Source organism: Macrobrachium nipponense, chromosome 1, assembly GCF_015104395.2.
Source record: "Macrobrachium nipponense isolate FS-2020 chromosome 1, ASM1510439v2, whole genome shotgun sequence".
Taxonomy (NCBI): Eukaryota; Metazoa; Arthropoda; class Malacostraca; order Decapoda; family Palaemonidae; genus Macrobrachium; species Macrobrachium nipponense.
The window spans coordinates 57,923,766-57,941,989 of record NC_087200.1 but is presented as its reverse complement, the minus strand read 5'-3'; the positions used below and the strand labels follow the sequence as shown (position 1 = coordinate 57,941,989).

Genomic DNA, 18,224 nt, shown 5'->3' with positions numbered 1-18,224 from the left:
CTCCTCCTAAGCTGCTCTCTCTCTCTCTCTCTCTCTCTCTCTCTTCTCTCTCTCTCTCTCTCTCTCTCTCTCTCTCAATGAAATATGAATACTGTATCATAATATTCATAAAACTATATGTACAAAGTTAAAAATAATAATTCCATTAATAAATTAGTTTCTTTTAGCAACAATTGTTTTCCAAAATAATTCTTTCAGTAATAAACGTCCATCAGCTAATTCTAAACGTAAACAAAAGACAAAAATAGATTTTTATTGCTGTATTTTGCTGTTTATACAATGATATTATAGTTGGGTGATTTAATAATTATACAGTAAATCATGTTTTTTTTATCATAAATATGTTCATTCACGAAATAGATATACTATGTACTTTTAGTTTGGTGCAGCAGCCAAATCATGAAAATAGAAAGGAATTGTTAGGTAATATACTTTTGTTTGCTGATCTGATGAAGGGGAAATTGAAGATAGGAAAACATAACTTTGAAACTGTCTTGAATTTAGTTTAAGGTGATAGTTGAAGACATATTTGGTGCTTGAACTAAAGTAGGCAGTTATAAACATTGAAATAGTGGTCTTGGGTGGGTTATTTATTAAAGTAGGCAGTTTAAAGCAATTTTTGAGTGGGGTATGAGGGGGTACAAGGATAACATGGGTATTTACTTATCACGGGGGGTTCTGGGCCCTATCCCCCGCGATTATCGAGGCCCTACTGTACTATGAAAAAGGAAATGAAATTTAAGTAAATCATAACTTGATGTATGAAAATGAGTGGAAAACCTAAAATAAGGAGCAATGAAATGCAAAATATTACAAACTTGTTTAGGAAATGGATAGTATGGTAGACAGAAAATTCAAAAATAAAATAAAGAATAAATAGATGTTAATCAAGTGACATTATAAGAAAATGTCATAAGACATAAGGAATGGTAATTACCGATTTTTATTATTTTTAATGAAAAAGATCATCAAATGAAATATGTGATCTATGCAAAGTTTAAAGGTATAAGTCATTACAAATATAACAATAAATAAAGTCTCAAAAGTAATAACCAAATAGATGGGGATCGAGTTTACGGATTAGGATTTATACGGTCAGTTTCATTAAGTACTGTCTCAAATATTGCCCTGTTGGGAGATGGCTGAGGACTTAAGAAGGGGACGATTTAAAGGTTAAGAGAGAAGTGGCAACAGGGTTTTTCTCAAGGATCTAAACAATCTATCAGTTTAAATCTGTCGAACTATGGTAAGATTATTCAGGGTTGTGTTACCATTGTCAACTTGTTAAAAATTGGCTAATTTTCTATGGTGACTTCCGTTAATAAAAATAAATTATGAAAGTATGCAACTAAAACTACCGTTGTATCTGTGGCTGAAGAAATAAATAGTGTGCAGGCCACAAAATGTTTGTTTTATAAGATGCAAAAGCAACTTCCAATAGTGGTGAAATCACACATTTACAAATAAAGTAAGTTGCAATTCTAAGGGGTAGGCCGACCGACGAATTTCAAAGATTGATCAAACTTTAGTTAATAACAGTTTTTAACTGTTTTATGTCTAAATAAACATATCCTGAAGCAATAAAGCTAAAAAATATTTTTTTAGATTGGTCTACCGAAAATTTTGTTCGTTGCTTCTATAACATTGCCAACCACAAATTGTGAAAAAGACTTGTAAAACACATCAGTATGTAAAACTCACGATAGGATCAAGTTGGTTATTGAATGTTTTGGGCTGTTTTATGTGTAAATAAACATATCTAGAAATGTTATTGCTAAAATTTTTTTTAGATTAGTTCATAGACAACTGTAAAAACCTTGAGTCTATGAATGAGCCTACATTGGATCAAGTTTGAAATATGCTATATTTTGGAAGCTTTTACGTGTAAATAAACACATCTTGAAATGTCATAAAAATTTTTACCTCAATAGCAGTTTGAAACATTTTAATTTAACATGAACTTACAATAAATAAAAGGCTAGAAAGCTGGACCAATTCAACCTTACCTGAGAACTCTGCCAGTAAGTCATGGATGAAAACCAAAGGATCTTTCTTAGGAATGCAAGGTGCATTATGTTTAAGGAACCATTCCATAAGATCTGTGTGAATACTTCTGATCCCAGTCCATTCTCCATGAAACACTATCCAGTGGATAAGTTTTTCCAAGCATGTTGTCTCTGTAATAAATGATTGAATATCACACATCAAGATATACACTAGAACCTAATTTTATCAGACAAACAGGGAAAAAAACTACCGAACAACTACAAGTTAACATGTTGCAGAATTGGTGGATATCAATCAGGAATTTTTTATGATTATAGTCCATAAGGAGCAGAAAATCAGGAAAAGTTATGTTCAATATTTCCACATATCAAAACTGATCAAGACTGTATACTTCCAAACCTATGAATGAAAATACCTTCTAATCAAAATACAGGTATATTTGATCTATTCAAAGTGATGGCAGCTTTGGCTGACTTATTTCCTTTAAATTTTAGAAAAAGCAAGAAACTAAAATGTTTTTATCGTTGGCTCATAACGGAATCGACGGCTCATAGCCAAATCCTGGTAGATGAAGGTACTGATAGACTATCTAGTGTGCCTAGAGGAGCACTGACCCAGCTTAACCCTTTAACGCCGATTGGACGTATTTTACGTCGAGATAAATTGTCTGTCGGGTGCCGATTGGACGTATTTTACGTCGACATTGAAGTTTTTTTTTTAATTCGCAGACAAATACTTATAGGCCTACCAGCCAAAAACTTTTGAATCACGCCCCTTGGGGGATGCTGGGAGTTCACGGATCAAGGTGTTGTTTTGTTTACAATCATTACGCAGGCGCGCAAGCGCGAATTTCTTTCTTATCGCACTAAAAAGTATCTGTGACACATCTCGGAAATTATTTCGTCACTTTGACATAATTTTTGCACCATTTTAAATTAGCCGTTACATGGAGTATTATATATGAAAATATGCGCAATTTCATGCACAATACAACTAAAAAATAATCATGATTGTAGCTTTTATCAGTTTTGAAATATTTTCATATAAATAACGATAAGTGCCCAAATTTCAACCTTCGGTCAACTTTGACTCTACCGAAATGGTAAAAAAACGCAATCGTAAGCTAAAACTCTTATTTTTTAGTAATATTCAACCATTTACCTTCAATTTACAACAAATTGGAAGTCTCTAGCACAATATATTTCGATTTATGGTGAATTTATGAAAAAAACTTTTTCCTTACGTCCGCGCAGTAACTCTTCCGAAAAAATCATACATGCGATTGTCGTAATGTTTGCACCATTTTAAATTAGCCGTTACATAAAGTTTTATATATGGAAATGTGTGCAATTTCATGCACAATACAACTAAAAACAACCCATGGTTGTAGCTTTATCAGTTTTGAAACATTTTCATATAAATGACGATAAGTGCCAAAATTTCAACCTTCGGTCAAATTTGACTCTACCGAAATGGTCGAAAAACGCAATTGTAACCTAAAACTCTTATATTCTTGTAATATTCAATCATTTACCTCCATTTCGCAACAAATTGGAAGTCTCTAGCACAATATTTCGATTTATGGTGAATTTATGAAAAAAAATAACATTTTCCTTACGTCCGCGAGGTAACTCTTCCGAAAATATCATACGTGCAATTGTCGTAATGTTTGCACCATTTTAAATTAGCCGTTACATAAAGTTTTATATATGAAAATGTGCGCAATTTCATGTAGAATACAACAAAATATAATTGAAGGTTGTAGCTTTTCTCATTTTTGAAATATTTGCATATAAATCACGATAAATAGAAAAAAAAACCACGTTCAGTCAACTTTGACTCTACCGAAATGGTTGAAAAACGCAATTGTAAGCTAAAACTCTTACAGTCTAGTAATATTCAGTCATTTATCTTCATTTTGAAACAAATTTGAAGTCTCTAGCACAATATTTAGATTTATGGTGAATTTAAAAAAAAAAAACTTTCCTTCCCTCCGCCCACGGATTCTCCGCTACAAATCTCCGAAATGCGTACGTCGCATTCTTGGAATATTTGCTCCATTTCATATTAGGTGTTTCATAGAGTTTTATATATGAAAATGTGCACAATTTCATGTAGAATACAACAAAAAATAATTGAATGTTGTAGCTTTCCTCTTTTTTTGAATATTTGCATATAAAAAAAATAATTTAAAAAATTCAACATTTGGTCAACTGTAACTCATTTGAAATGGTAAAAAACTACAATTGTAAGCTAAAACTCTTACAGTACAGTAATATTCAACCATTTATCTTCATTTTGAAACAAATTGGAAGTCTCTAGAACAATATTTAGATTTATGGTGAATTTTAAAAAAAACATTTTTTTACGTCCGCTTGTTGCGAATTCATGCATCATTTTGTGATAATATTTTCTCTGTGTTGCTTTTATCGTTTTACAATGTGTTGTATACCAAAATGATCGCAATTTAGTGTACAATACAAAAAAAATTAACTTGTTAGCTTTCACCGTTTTGCTCACAGCACAATTTGAATACAATTATATATGAAATTTTGTTTTCGCTCTATCATATATCGCATTATTTACATACGATAATATTTTTTTCATTTCTGATGGTTGCATACTAAACTTCAGGCAATGACCAAAAAAAGGAGCCAAAAATGAACTCTTAATCTTGAAAACTAAGCGCGCTGTGATTTTTTGAAAAAAATATTTTTTCCGCTTCGGCGCTCACTCCAAGACCCCCTCGGCATACGGGGGACGATTTTTATTATACCCCTTTGGCGTTTAAGGGTTAATACAATTTTAGAAATGAATTCTTTTGTATGGTTACAAAGACTTAATTTCTAGTTTTGTAAGGAAAAAAGATAGCCCAACCAGCTATGTTTGCATTACCATGTTGATTCAAAAGTTAATCAAAGTTTTACTTCAAAAACAAAGTTAAATACTTACGCCTGTCTTTGGAGTGTTTGATTAGTACCCTTTTGGACGTTATTACAGCCGAAAGAATAGCCTGATGTGCAGCCCCATGCTGATGGTAAAGGAGATCTAATAAGAAGGATCGTAGCCATTCAAAATTGAAAGTCTCTCTTTCATCAGGAAGCATGGCACTTGCTGTGAACCACCCAGTTAAACATGCTAAGCTCCCTGGCTGTAAAGTAAGTAGAAAAATAAATTAAGTAAAATTCTATGTTTTATAATTGCTAACAACTGTAATAACTTGTAAAATCTCAAAAACATTTCCTCCCAATTTCCAGACTGAGCAAAGGAAGGGAACATTCTCATCCAGTTATTTTGTACTATTAAGAAAAATAATTCTTTTTAGGGCTCTCAGCTTTATTGGATGTAATAATTACAAATATTTTTCTTTTCAAAAATAGTACTTTCATTCATAGCATTGTTATTGATGGTAGTACTAAATACACCAACTGCATATGCTCTGACTCATCACATACATTACATCCAAGCAAACTTTTCTATAATCTTCAACTCTCTCCCACTTTGTACTTTATAAAAATGAATGTTATCATTCCAGATCCTCCAATTAAAGAATTCTGTGGGACAATATTTAGAGTAAAGAAGTACCTCCTCTGGGTGCCAATGGGTACGGAAACTTGTATGCTGATAACGAAAGCCAGGTAATGTTAAGAGTACATGTGAACAGGCAGTGGACAAGTGTTATTGACAAAGAACATTGTTCTTTCTCCTTAAATTTGGAGTCTATTTCCCTTTTATGATAACAAAATTAATGCTCAAGACCGCTCCAAAAATAGCTTCTGAACATCTGATGTTTCACTTCTACTTCAGTCAAAACTTTTTTTTTTTCAGTGTCCTTCTGTTCAATCTATACCAACTCCTCATTAATCAACTGAAGCATTGATGTCACGACAATGTACTGGTCAACATACTAGTCAAGCGTGGTGGTATTCTTACACAGTCCCCCGTTTGGGATGAATCCTAATCTATGAAAAATAAGAATTAACCACCAATTTTATTTAGCTAGGTTTACTGTTGAAGTTGGAGAAACAACAAAACACAGTTGTAGTCAATATCTGTCATCAACAGTTCTGGAGTTGGATTGCCTAATTTGGTTGAGTGGAGCTTTGAAAAGTCCCTTAGGAGCTCCAGGGATTTCTATATAATAAATCTATATGGGCATTACCTGATTTGGAGAGCATTGCAAGGATGTTTAGTTACTTGTACCACAAGTCAGTAATCACTTACGGAGTGACTAACATCTTCAATAAAGTGTACTGCTACTATTCATTGAAAAAATCTAAATCTTCAGGGACTTTTAAAACTCCTAACATGCATAAGAATCTTTAAGCCCTCATGTCTGACATGGCTTACAACAAGGTTATCCTGTAATTGGAGCAACTTAGGCATGCTTTTAGACATTTAAACAAAGACAGTGTCCTAGTCAAGATCAAGCAGAAAGAGATGCTTGCCCTTCAACCATTGATATCATGAACCATGGGAAAAAGGAGACTGCATCTCATCTAAAATTGTATTAGAAGAATTTTGTTTCATTCATGCTTCCACTAGTCCTAATATTTCCTTGCTTCCTTCTTAATTCCCTCTCTATGTTTCAAACATATTTGTGATCTAAAGGAAGCTAGGTAACATTCTTCTCCACAGTAAAAATGTCATCTTTCTTCAGAGAAGCTGGATATCACTGACTGGACAAGCTTCAGTGTCTTGGCAACACACGCAGTCCCTGGTTATCGGGGAGGGGGAGTTCCATTCCCAACAGTGTGACAATTACCGAAAATCCCAGGTAAGTGAAAACTGACGAAACGCCAATTCCAGTTATCAATGCCAATAACCGGGGACACCGTGACAATCACTGGGGATTGGCACATATCAACGCCAAAATTCCAGTTATTGTCATCGCTGGATAAGCCCCAAAAACTAGCTCGTTGATAACAGCGGACTGCCTGTACTATCGGTGTCTTTTATTCCTTTTTTTCCCCACAGTAACAGTTTCACGCCAAGAACCAAGCTATTACACACTGCATTTGTATGAAAGAATGTATGATATATGGGCAAATATGGCATGGCACTGGAGCCAAGGGAGGCTGCCCAGCACCAACAGCAGAATGTACAGAAAAATTAATTTTCATTAAAAAATTACCATTATTAAACTCTCCCACAAACATGTCATTCACACACATTTAAAACTGAATTAAAATATAATACTTCCATTTAGGAAAAAAAAAAAAAAAAAAAAAAAAAAAAAAAAAAAAAAAAGGGCCATACAAGACTGAACTGAAGACTACCCAAAATCTTGCCCAAGAGATTTCTCCCACTTGTTTATGATGATCAGCACTCCAGAATGTGCTCAACAGAATGCAACCTGTCACAATGTGCGAGGCAGTCATTCCTGATCTTCCATCATGTTAAAACAAATTTAGTTTTCATGTTTCAATCAAATTTGTAGGGCATGGGCTAATGTTATCCATAAGATCAATAGCAAGTCCATTAGTGTATAGGCTATATGATCGTGTACATATTTCATATTCTACATACCCATAAACAGTAGATATTTCACATTCCTCATTTATGGAAGGAAGGAAGTAAAAATCTACAATAAAAAATTGCAAAACATAAGCTGATTTGCTGCCAGTAGTAAATGATGAGGAGAAAGATTGTCTAACACTAAGATTATCCATAGTTTAACAGATTTTGTAATGTATTTATTATGGTAACACTTTATATCATAAATATGTAACATGTATATATTTCTGTATATCATAAACTAGCACTTTTCTGCATAATTTCCATTTTACATCTGCCCTCACGTTTTTCTTTTTCTCTTCCTTGCACAAATCTCGTGAGGAGAGTTATGCCTCTTTCCTCTGTCCAGATCAACAGATCCTCGTTAGCTCGAAGAGGGAGAACGAATGAGTCCCCTCCTTGCTTGCGGATGTAAGCCAGAGCTTATCATCATCTATTTATAAATAATATATATACATTATATGTATATTTATGTGAAGACAGACTAGATTGGTGAAAGTTAAATATTAAGAGATTAACTAATTTTTGCCAAGTAAATACATATACTCTGTAGAAAAAGATAGCTATACAAAAGGCAAAAGTGTACACACACACACACACATCATACATATATTATATATATAGATATATATATATATATATATATATATATATATAATATCTATATATATAATATATATATATATATTATATAATATACATATACATATAAGTATATATAAAATACTGCCTTAAAGGTTTTACTCACAAATGCATCTGTACTCAATTAAGACGAAACTAAATGTATTTCTATGCATTTCATGACTTCTAGACAAAAAAATATTAATTATGGAATTATTGTACCAATTCATATAAAACCAGAATCTGCAAGATTTTAATTTGTCTGACAAAGCTTACCATCAAGAAAAACTCATTTTCATGTTCCTGTTTGAAAGAGCATTATCACAAAAAAATGTTACAACACTTGACATCACTACCAGCGGAGTACATAAAACCCAATGGAAACAAATCTGCATGAATGTATTTCCTTTTATACTTGGTCCCTAATATTAATGATAATTGGGAAATTTCCTATATAAAAAATCCATTTAGCTTGACTATGAAATACTACAAATGAAATGCTGGCCTTTAGTAAACACTAAGGCTCTTAACCCTTAGTGGATGAATCCCCTCATATGAATAGCAATAACAGGTTTTGGGTGATGGATGGATCTGCTCATGGTGAGCATCAACTCTTGTGTGCCATCAATATGGAGAAATTGGGTGGAAAAGTTTCCATTACTTCTATACCCCATAAATTCACTAATGGCAACTTTTAGACTGGCTAAAATCAAGAAGCAGGCAACTCACGAGCTAGCTGTGATCTTGACTTCAAGGGAGTATGTACTGCCTCTTTTGCACGACATTATATATTTGCTCATAAACATAACAAGGGGTTGCTGTTGGTATCTTTTATGATAGCATGTCAGTTATAATTGTGATTTTGTAAAGAAAAGCACAAAGAAATATTAGAAAAGACATGTATAATCCAAAGGAAATTACTATCTTCGATCTCAGTAAATTTACGTAAATATTTTATAACAAATACACTCAGAATTTGTTATTGATCTTAGTTCTTACCTGTTTTAATATTGTTTGAGCTGGGATTATAATTTTACAAAATAAAATAAAACAGATTTTGACGTAGGAAAAACCTATTTTTGGTAGTCGCTGTTGAGTCCTCAAAGGAATTACCCTCCATGTGTGTCAACAGCCCAAGGTGATCAGACTAATATCAAAGAAATATCTTTTAGCCTGGTCTTGTAGCTGGGTATTATGCCATAATGATAAACACTATGACAAGTGATAGAATATATAATGGACTAAAAGATTAGGAGTCATTTTAACTTGTCTTCAGCAAAGCTGTACCGAGTTTCCTACGTCAAAACCTGTAGAAGTGATTATTGCGCAGGTGCACCGGCCATCTTGTTTTATGATTGGGCCAGTTAAAAAACCAAGATCCATTACTCTGTTGGTCAACACAGGATGTAGCTTTACCCAAATTGCATGGTTTTTCGTCAGAGAAGTGGGAGGGTTTTGAGGACTCAACAGCAACTACCAAAAATAGGTTTTTCCTACGTCAAAACCTGTTTTTTGATAGTGTAGTCGCTGTTTCACCCTCAAAGGGGCATTACAAAGAAATTGACAGGTGATGAAAAACTCAAGCTCACAAAATTTTCATCCAAAATATCTGAAAGTTTAAAACTAAATCATCTCAGGTCCAATGTCAAGCCACTATTTTCAATAAAAAAGATAATGAAACTAATCAATAGGATATACTTTTAGTTTATAGTTCTATGGTGCCTTAGCCAACCATGCTGGGTATGGTTGTGATTTTGACGCACCTTCCTCAGCGACAATAAACATACCCACCTGTCAGGGAGACCACTGGTTTTCTGCTGTGGCGCCAATGGGGTCAGGACTAACCATACCACCTACTGATACACAGTGCAGTCAAATTTGTTCCAGCTCATGGCAGTAGTGTTTAAGAATACTAACTCTGATGACCACCCAGTACATTAGAGACCTCTTCAAATGATATATTTCTGAAGAAGGCCAATGATGTACTTACTGTCCTAATATCAAGTGATCTAGAAAAGGAATGTGGGTTACCCTTTTTAATGATGGACACTAAAATCATTCTTATCCCTTGTAGAGAGTGGTTTGTTTGCACTAGGATGTAGGAAAACTGGACCTACTGAGACATTTGCTGTGATCTCTAGGTAAACCTTAAGTGCCTGAACTGCACATAATGTTTTGTCTACTAAATTGAGTTTTCTCATAAGAACAGATTTCCTCTTTAAGGAATTCTCATTCTTGGCCAGGAATGATGGCCCAGGTGACAACAATAATTGGTTATCAGCAGTTTGTGTGATATATTGTCCCCATCTAAGAGAGCCCAATTCACTAATGCGGGCTTTTGATGCTAATGCTACCAGGAAGATTGCTTTTTGAAGCATGTAAGTGGCAGTTACGTCAGGTCTATTGAATAGATGAGTACATAAAAGTTTGAGTACATTATTCAGGGACCAAGTAATTGGAAGTCTTTCGGGAGCAGGTCCTTGTAGAGAAAAAGACCACAAATGGGAAATGACAATTTCCATGTTGGAATCAATCCGGAATCCATAAAACAAGGGTTCTGTTAATGCAGTCTTGTATGCTATAATTGTTGTAACTGCAAGATGTTTGCCTTCAAAGAGGTGTATAAAAAAATTCATTAGTTTTTCTATAGAAATCTCAATTGGGCTCTCATTCTGGATATAATCTAACCATATTCTCCATACGGACTGGATTACCGGATAGATGATGCCCGTAGTTTTTGCCCTAGGTACCTAGCAATATTGGATGAGTAGTTTTCTTCATAGATTATATTTTAAAAATCCACACATGAAGGTATTGGCTTAGAAAGGAGGATGCTTAAATGACTTTCCCTCCTACTTTCTGGGATAGTACTGCAGACGGTAATGGAATGGACCTCTTCGTCAATTGTTTGAAATCATAGGAATCAATGCCTGTTTAGCCAATTTGGGGCTACACATTAGGTAAACTGTTCCTTTGAAGGTTAGGAGCTTGTTCAAAACCTTCGAAATCTGGGACAATGGAGGAAAAAGATATATCATCTTCCAGTTGTTCTAGTCCTATAGGAAGGCATCTCTCGCTATTGCTTGATTGTCCACATCCAGGGACACATACTGGGAGTTTGTGAGTCTCGTATGTGGCAAACAGGTCCACTTCCGGTTGTGGAAGTAGGTTGTATATTATTTGAAAGGAGTGATTGTCCAATGACCACTATGTTGAGGCTGTCGTATTCCTTGACAAAGAGTCTGCTATTACATTGAGCGACCCTATAAGGTGAATTGCAGACAAATGCCACTTTTTTACATGTGACATTCAAAGGATGGCTAACATTATCAATTAGAGAGGAGGTGAGCATGATCCCAATATGTTGATGCAAGATATTGCAGTCGTGTTGTCTACGACCAGCAGAATGTGTCTCTCTTCCAAAGATTTGAGTATCTTTAGAGAGAGACAGAAAGACAGCCATCAGCTCTAGGAAATTGATACGACAATTCTTTAGGGTAGCTGACCACCTCCCGGCCACCTGATAATCCTCCCAATGTCCTCCCCAACCTGTCAATGAAGCATCTGTGTGTATTGTTACTTTTTACAGATGGAGGAGTGAGGGTGACCTGTTTTGCCAGAGATTCCTTCCGTGTCCATGGCCAAATTATCTATCCAAGTTTTTTATGCATTTTGTGAGATTTGTCTCACAGCCTTTTCTTGCATGTGACATCCAAAATTTGTTCACGTTTTTCACTTGCAACCTGAGTATTGGATTGTTATAGATGCAGACTGTAGCAGACCCATCATGTGCTCTATTGCCGTCTGGAAGCAATGGGCTGTGTCAGGAACCTTTTGAAGTTTTTCCTTATTCTGTTCTGAGTTTTGAGGGGAAGATACAAAAGGCTGTGAACAGTGTCCCAACACATTCCCAGCCATTGAAAATTTCTGCTGGGTGTGATGCAGGATTTTGTCCAATTTATTATAAAGCCTTTTGACTGGAGCCTGTTGACTACTGTTCCTGGGTTTTTCAGGTACTCTTTTCTTGTGGCTCCCCAGACTAACCAGTCGTCTAAATAAGCTATCACATGTATTCCTTCTTTCCTGAGTTCCCAACAACTACTGTCACCAATTTTTTAAAGATTCTCGGGGGCAATGTTTAGCCTGAAATGCATGACCTTGAATCTGTACATACTTTTTCCTACCCGGAACCCTAGGAAGGGGCGGAAGGGAACGGCAATAGGGACATGCCAATACTTGGGCAATGGTAGTCATTCAAAACTTTTAGCAAACAATGTGTTTGTACAATGTTGACAGGTCGAGGATCACCCTTCCTTCTGAGAATCCTTTTTGGGAACACTGAAGAGATGTGCCTGGTGACGAATGTAAGAATGTTTCTCTATGGTTCCTTTTAAGAGGGCCTTCTGCAAGTAATCTTTCATAGAAGGGTCCAGTTTTAGAAAGAATCCTTTCAAAGGTAGAGGAGAGCGAGACCATTTCCACCCCAGTCCATTGAGAATAATGCTGTATCCCCAAAGAGAAAGACTTCCATTCCTTGTGAAAATTCTGAAGTCGATCCCCCGACCAAATAATTACTATTGGGATCCCCCCTTCCTCTGCCTTTTGCCTTAATAGACATTCGAAGTGTTGCTTTACCTTTTCCTCTATAAGCTGGTTTTTGGACCTTGTGAAAAGGATATGCTTTTTGCTGTGCAGGTTTTTGTCCCTTTTGAGGGAGCTGTCCCTTCTGACTACCTACCTGTGTATGAGGAGAGCTACTGGAAGTGAATGGAGGCCTATATGATTTTTTATCAAAGCGTGCCGTTTTTGGATTTGATAAGGGGAAATCTCTGGTTTGTTGTTTCCTGAAATCTTTTCTCAGTAGAGCATGAACTGTGCAATTTTGTTGACGTGCTTGTTCTTTTATTTGAGCACAATAGACTCCTCAAACAGGTCTCGGCAGAAGGCATTAGACTGTAATAAAGGAGTCACATTGGGAAGCGACTTGTTGGAGTTTTCCAGTACCTCCATTCGCGCTTTTATGTGCCAGTCTAAAAAGTTATAGAGAGCTTCCCATAATGTTCTCATGTTTTTAGCCACAACAGCAAAAATCATCCTAGATTCTTTTGCAAGACTTTTTGTGGTTACTTCTAACAATGAGGAAGTGGTTAAGACACTAAGGAGGTGGGTCCTAGCACGAAACTCTTATGCTGATGTTCCCTCTGAAATCCTTCTCACTGGAATTGCCGAGTTGCGATATCTAGGGAACTTTTTCCTATCAAAGGGAAGTTGTAGCGTTGCCCATTCTTCGGTGGAGTTTTCTGAAACCGGGATAACTGAAGCAAATGGTTTTAGTTCTGCCAATGGTTCAGGCTTTCCAGTTATTACATAATTTTGAAAATGTGTTTTCACATGGTTTATGGTTTTAAATGTGAAGGGGCAGAAGGCTGGTGGTACATGGCGAGCCACCTGAATCTTGTTCATAATGGAAGTATAAATTCCTGTCCCATTTACCTGAAGAGTTTCATCTACAGCTCTTAATGCCAAATTGCCAGGTAAGATAACAGTTTCCTTTTGAGGCTTCTCTACGTCTAGCACAGGTGGTATCAGGTGCCATTCAGTGTTAGGAAAGGCTGCCCTGTCCCTAAATTCGAACAAGTACTACTTCCATCATGGTCTTTCTCTCATTAATAAGATACTTACCATCCTGAGAGAAAAAACACATTGAGGCATCTCACCAGGTATTGTCAGCATCAGAGTAGGATATTGGAGTCTGTTAGATTTTGGTTGTAAGACTCATAACTGGGATTGGCCATTTTGTTGGTTCCAGTTGGGTTTGCACTCTTAACTCTTGTTTGGGCAGGTTTGGTTTCAACTCTCCCTATTCTATTGCAAGATGTCAGACGTTTACAATTTGGTTTATACATTACTGACTTCATTTCTTTAATATCTTGTTCAGAATCATGCAGTATGTCCATTATTTGTTGCCATTCAGCAGCAAAAGCATCTTTGATGTCACTCATCATTTCCTTATGGAACTAATCTAATACCACAAACTGTGTATCCCCTTTTGGGATTGTGTATCTACAGCTGAGCTGCAGCTGTCTGTTACTCAGGGGACAGAAGTCCTGGGTGAATTGCTATAACCTTCTGAAAATGCTGCCATTTCCACTGGGTTCAGGTGGATCCTTATATCCCTTTTGGGGGAAGGACCCTGATCAGCTTCTGAAAGCTGCATGGGAGATTGACCTGCTTCTACAATGTTTCCCCCATGGTTAATTGACATCTATGTCCCTGGTCCTTCTGGGTTCAGCAAGGTTCTTTCAGTATCAATATCTACCTAAAAGTCTTCAAACAATTCCCCTCTAATTGAGGATTCCTCTATTTCCTTCTCAGGATGTACCTGGGGAGTAGTGGTTACCGATATTATTGGGTTTTGGCCCGAATATGGATCTTCAAAGAAGGGGTTAAAAATATGCTGCCTGAGTTCTGCTGTATAGATATAATCTTTCCCTTCCTCACCCTTGCTAAACCCTAGGACCCATCGAGACAGTCTAAAGCGAGCAGTTTCATCTTTAAAGCTTGCTGCCAAGAGCATGCTACCAATTTCGCACATATCAGGTGACCAAACAAATTTGTCCTAATCATTACAGGGACTATGTTTATGGCAGGTGGTATGGGCAGTGCCCACTGGCTAAAACCGTACCGAGCAACCAGCTACGGAACACTTTAATTGAGGGTCATTTCTCAAGATGGCCCTGTAGTGAAAAAACCAAGTTGTTATTAGAAAAATTTAATTAGTATAAATTATTTTTAATAATGGACAACCGTAAACATTAACGAGTAGTAGATATCATTTTACAAGTCAATTTGACTACAAATGTACATTTTTATTACATTCTGTAAAATATTTAGGCAATTCTACGCACTAACTCCGCACAGACTATAAGGAACAGTCCTGTAAGTACAAAAGCCACTAGGGACTGGGGCGTCACATTTGCTTTTGCTGTTTCTCTTACTATACTCGGTTTTTTTCCATCTGTCCACCCGCCTGTGGTGTTTGCGCATGGTAACACTGCATCCCGGACTTTAAATAGTTACGCTATGTGTAAGTTTTAGGTAAATAAAAGGATATCTGGGTGTACGTTTGCACCTGAAAAGTGTTTTAATAATTTACTATATGCAAATTGCACCATTAATATTTGAAATAGGATATTGTTATTGTTGTTAAATGTAAGCTGCCTTTTCGGGGAGGGGTGAAGGGAACAGCCTGATGCAGTGGCGGGAAATTGCTTTTCTCGCTGTTCACTACGGCAAGATGTCAACTTTATTGGACCACACCTACTCTGCTACTAAGGTACGTGTTACTTCATTACGCATAAGTATATCAGTATATACTTTTTATTTTTAAAAAGAGCGTTTTAGCACTTTTCCCCCCTAACGCGTCTGGCTGTTCCATTCGCCACCCCGAAAAGGCAGCTTACATTCAACAATAATAACAATAACCTATTTTGAATATTAATGGTGTAATTCGCATACAGTAAATTATTAAAACACTTTTCAGTTGCAAATGTACATCCAGATATCCTTTTATTTACCTAAAGCCCGGGACGCAGTGTTACCATGCGCAAACACCACAGGCAGATGGACGGATGGAAAAAAAACTGAGTATAGTCCCTAGGAGTTATAATTGACCCCTCAAAAATAATGGTTAAATTTCAATATAAGCTCAGTTATATAGTAGAGAGACTGTAATTTCCATATAAATACTCGACGCAGATATACTACCTAGATCTGCCTATATTTATGTTAACTCAAACCTTTTGAGGTTTAAATTACCTTTCAAGCCTTGTTTATGTCTATATTGCTCAAACTTAGCCCTTAAGGATTGGTTATGTTTAGGTTTTAATTCTAATTATAACACCCAATACCATTCAGGTTAGTTTAATGACTACCCCGATTTTACCAACCTAAGCAACTTTTCCATAAGGTTTAGGTTAGTATCACTGGTATAATCTATTCTTACCAAATCTGGTTAAGTTTCTATTTATTACTGACAAAAATTTAATATGTAGCCTTATTGCTTAGTTAGGCTACATAATGGAGTTACTATAGCTATCTATTGAGCCCAGTAATTTTTTAAATTTTAATAAACTGGTTTATAAAAGAGAAGAAAGGGTATCAGAAAGATCTGTTGGTGGAAACTGAAAAATGCGGAGAAACAGGAAGCTTTTGTAGGTAGAGTTAGAAATGAGCTTGTTGAAGTTGAACTAGATAACTTACAGGATATAGACCACAACTGTTGTGTAATAGCAGATATAATAAAGACAATAGGAATAGAGATATATGGAAGATCATCTGGTATAAGAAAGAATGGAAAAGAGACCTGGTGGTGGAGCAAAGAAATAGGAAACATCCTCAAGACCAAGAGAGAGAAACTGAAGATCTGGAAAACACCAGAGGAGAATGAAGGTGAGGAAGAGTACAGGATTGCAAACTGTGCAGTGAGGGAAGGAAAGAGGGAACAGCATAATAAACTTTGCAAGGAACTAGAAACAAGAGAAGGGGAGAAGAAAATATTTAGAATCTCAGCAGAGCAAAATCAAAGAGGTAAAGTTGTAAAAGCAGTCAGAACAATTAAGAATGGAAATGGCATTGTTTTGAGAGGCGAAGATGAAATAAAGGAAAGATGGAGAAGCTATTTTGAAAGGTTAATGAATGAAGAAATTGAAAGAATACCAACAGAGGAAATGGAAATCATTTCTGGTCCAATTCAAGAGGTAAGAGATAACAAGAGGGGAAGTTGAGGGAGCCTTGAAAAGGATGGAGAATGGAAAAGCAATGGCACCAGAAGAGATTTGGAAACATTTGGGTCAAGTCAGAGTAACAGTGCTTTAGAAGGTGCTAAATGCTATTCTGAAAGGTGGAAGGATGCCAGCTGCCTGGAGGATGAGTATTCTGATCCACATCTACAAAGGAAAGGGAGATGTAATGCAGTGTTCAAACTATAGAGGGATAAAATTACTATTTCATACCTTCAAAATCTGGGAGAGAATCATACATGGTAGATTGCGAGGGTTGGTGCATATCTCAGACATCCAACAAGGTTTCATGCCAGGCAAGAGCACAACAGATGCAATATTTTCTGTTCAACGACTAACAGAGAAATATAGAGAACAAAGAAAGAACTTGTAGTATATGATATTTATTGATCTGGAAAAAGCATATGACCATGTACCATGTGAAAGGATTTGGAAAAGTTTAAAGGCAAAGTTTATGGGCACAAGAAATACCTAAAGTACAGTGGAACTTCGACATATGAAAGTCCCTACTTACGAAAAATCCAAGTTACGCCCCGGACCGGCGAGGACAATTTTAAAACTCACGCGCCGCTAACTCAGTAGACTCACCACCCACCTCCCGCTCTCCCATTGGTTTCTGATGCTAGTCACTGCCGTAAGATCCTGCTCTCCTATTGGTCAGCATCTATCCCATCATGCCTCTACGTAAAGGCGTCCTTCGGCCACTTCGTCGCATCAGTGTTATCGTACGCACACGGAATTAGTTTGTTCACATATACGTATTTCGTTAGTTAACGTAAATTCGTGTTAGTGATTTCCCTTTCTACTTGTATACTTTATCGTGCTGTGTGTGAACTTAATTAACTTAATTAGCCATGGGTCCCAAGAATGTTGCTGAAGTTCACTGAAAGAAGAGAATGCTTTCTATGGAGACTAAGATGGAGATAATTAAGAAGTATGAAGCTGGCATGCGGTTGAGCGTGATCGCTAAGGAATACGGCCAAAATCCGTCTACGATAGGCACCATCCTTAAGCAGAAGGAAGCCATCAAAGCAGCTACACCTTCCAAGGGCATGACTATGTTGTCCAACAAGAGGAGCCACAGGCATGATGAGATGGAGAGGCTGTTTCTTGTATGGATTAAAGACAAAGAAATCGCTGGTGATATGATAATCGAGACAGCAATCTGCCACAAGGCCAGCGCTATTTTCGGCGATCTGATTGCCCAGGCCGAAGATGATGGAGGAGAAGGGACATCGTCGCCAACCAAAGACTTCAAGGCTTCTCGGGGGTGGTTTG

The 18,224-nt window shown here is 36.5% G+C and overlaps 1 protein-coding gene across 2 annotated transcripts in view; it reads right to left on the bottom strand.

Moving 5' to 3' along the window:
- The window catches only part of LOC135219326 (uncharacterized), a 298,402-nt gene that overhangs the window by 30,550 nt on the left and 249,628 nt on the right, over positions 1-18,224 (bottom strand). The window contains exons 10-11 of one of the 2 annotated variants that reach the window (XM_064255990.1): positions 4,960-5,158; positions 2,007-2,177 (exon numbers count right to left, since the gene is read on the bottom strand). In XM_064255990.1, coding sequence (XP_064112060.1) covers positions 2,007-2,177; positions 4,960-5,158 — 370 coding nt within the window. Of the gene's footprint in view, positions 1-2,006; positions 2,178-4,959; positions 5,159-18,224 lie in introns of those variants that run through there. The other variant, XM_064255991.1, reaches the window with a different exon arrangement.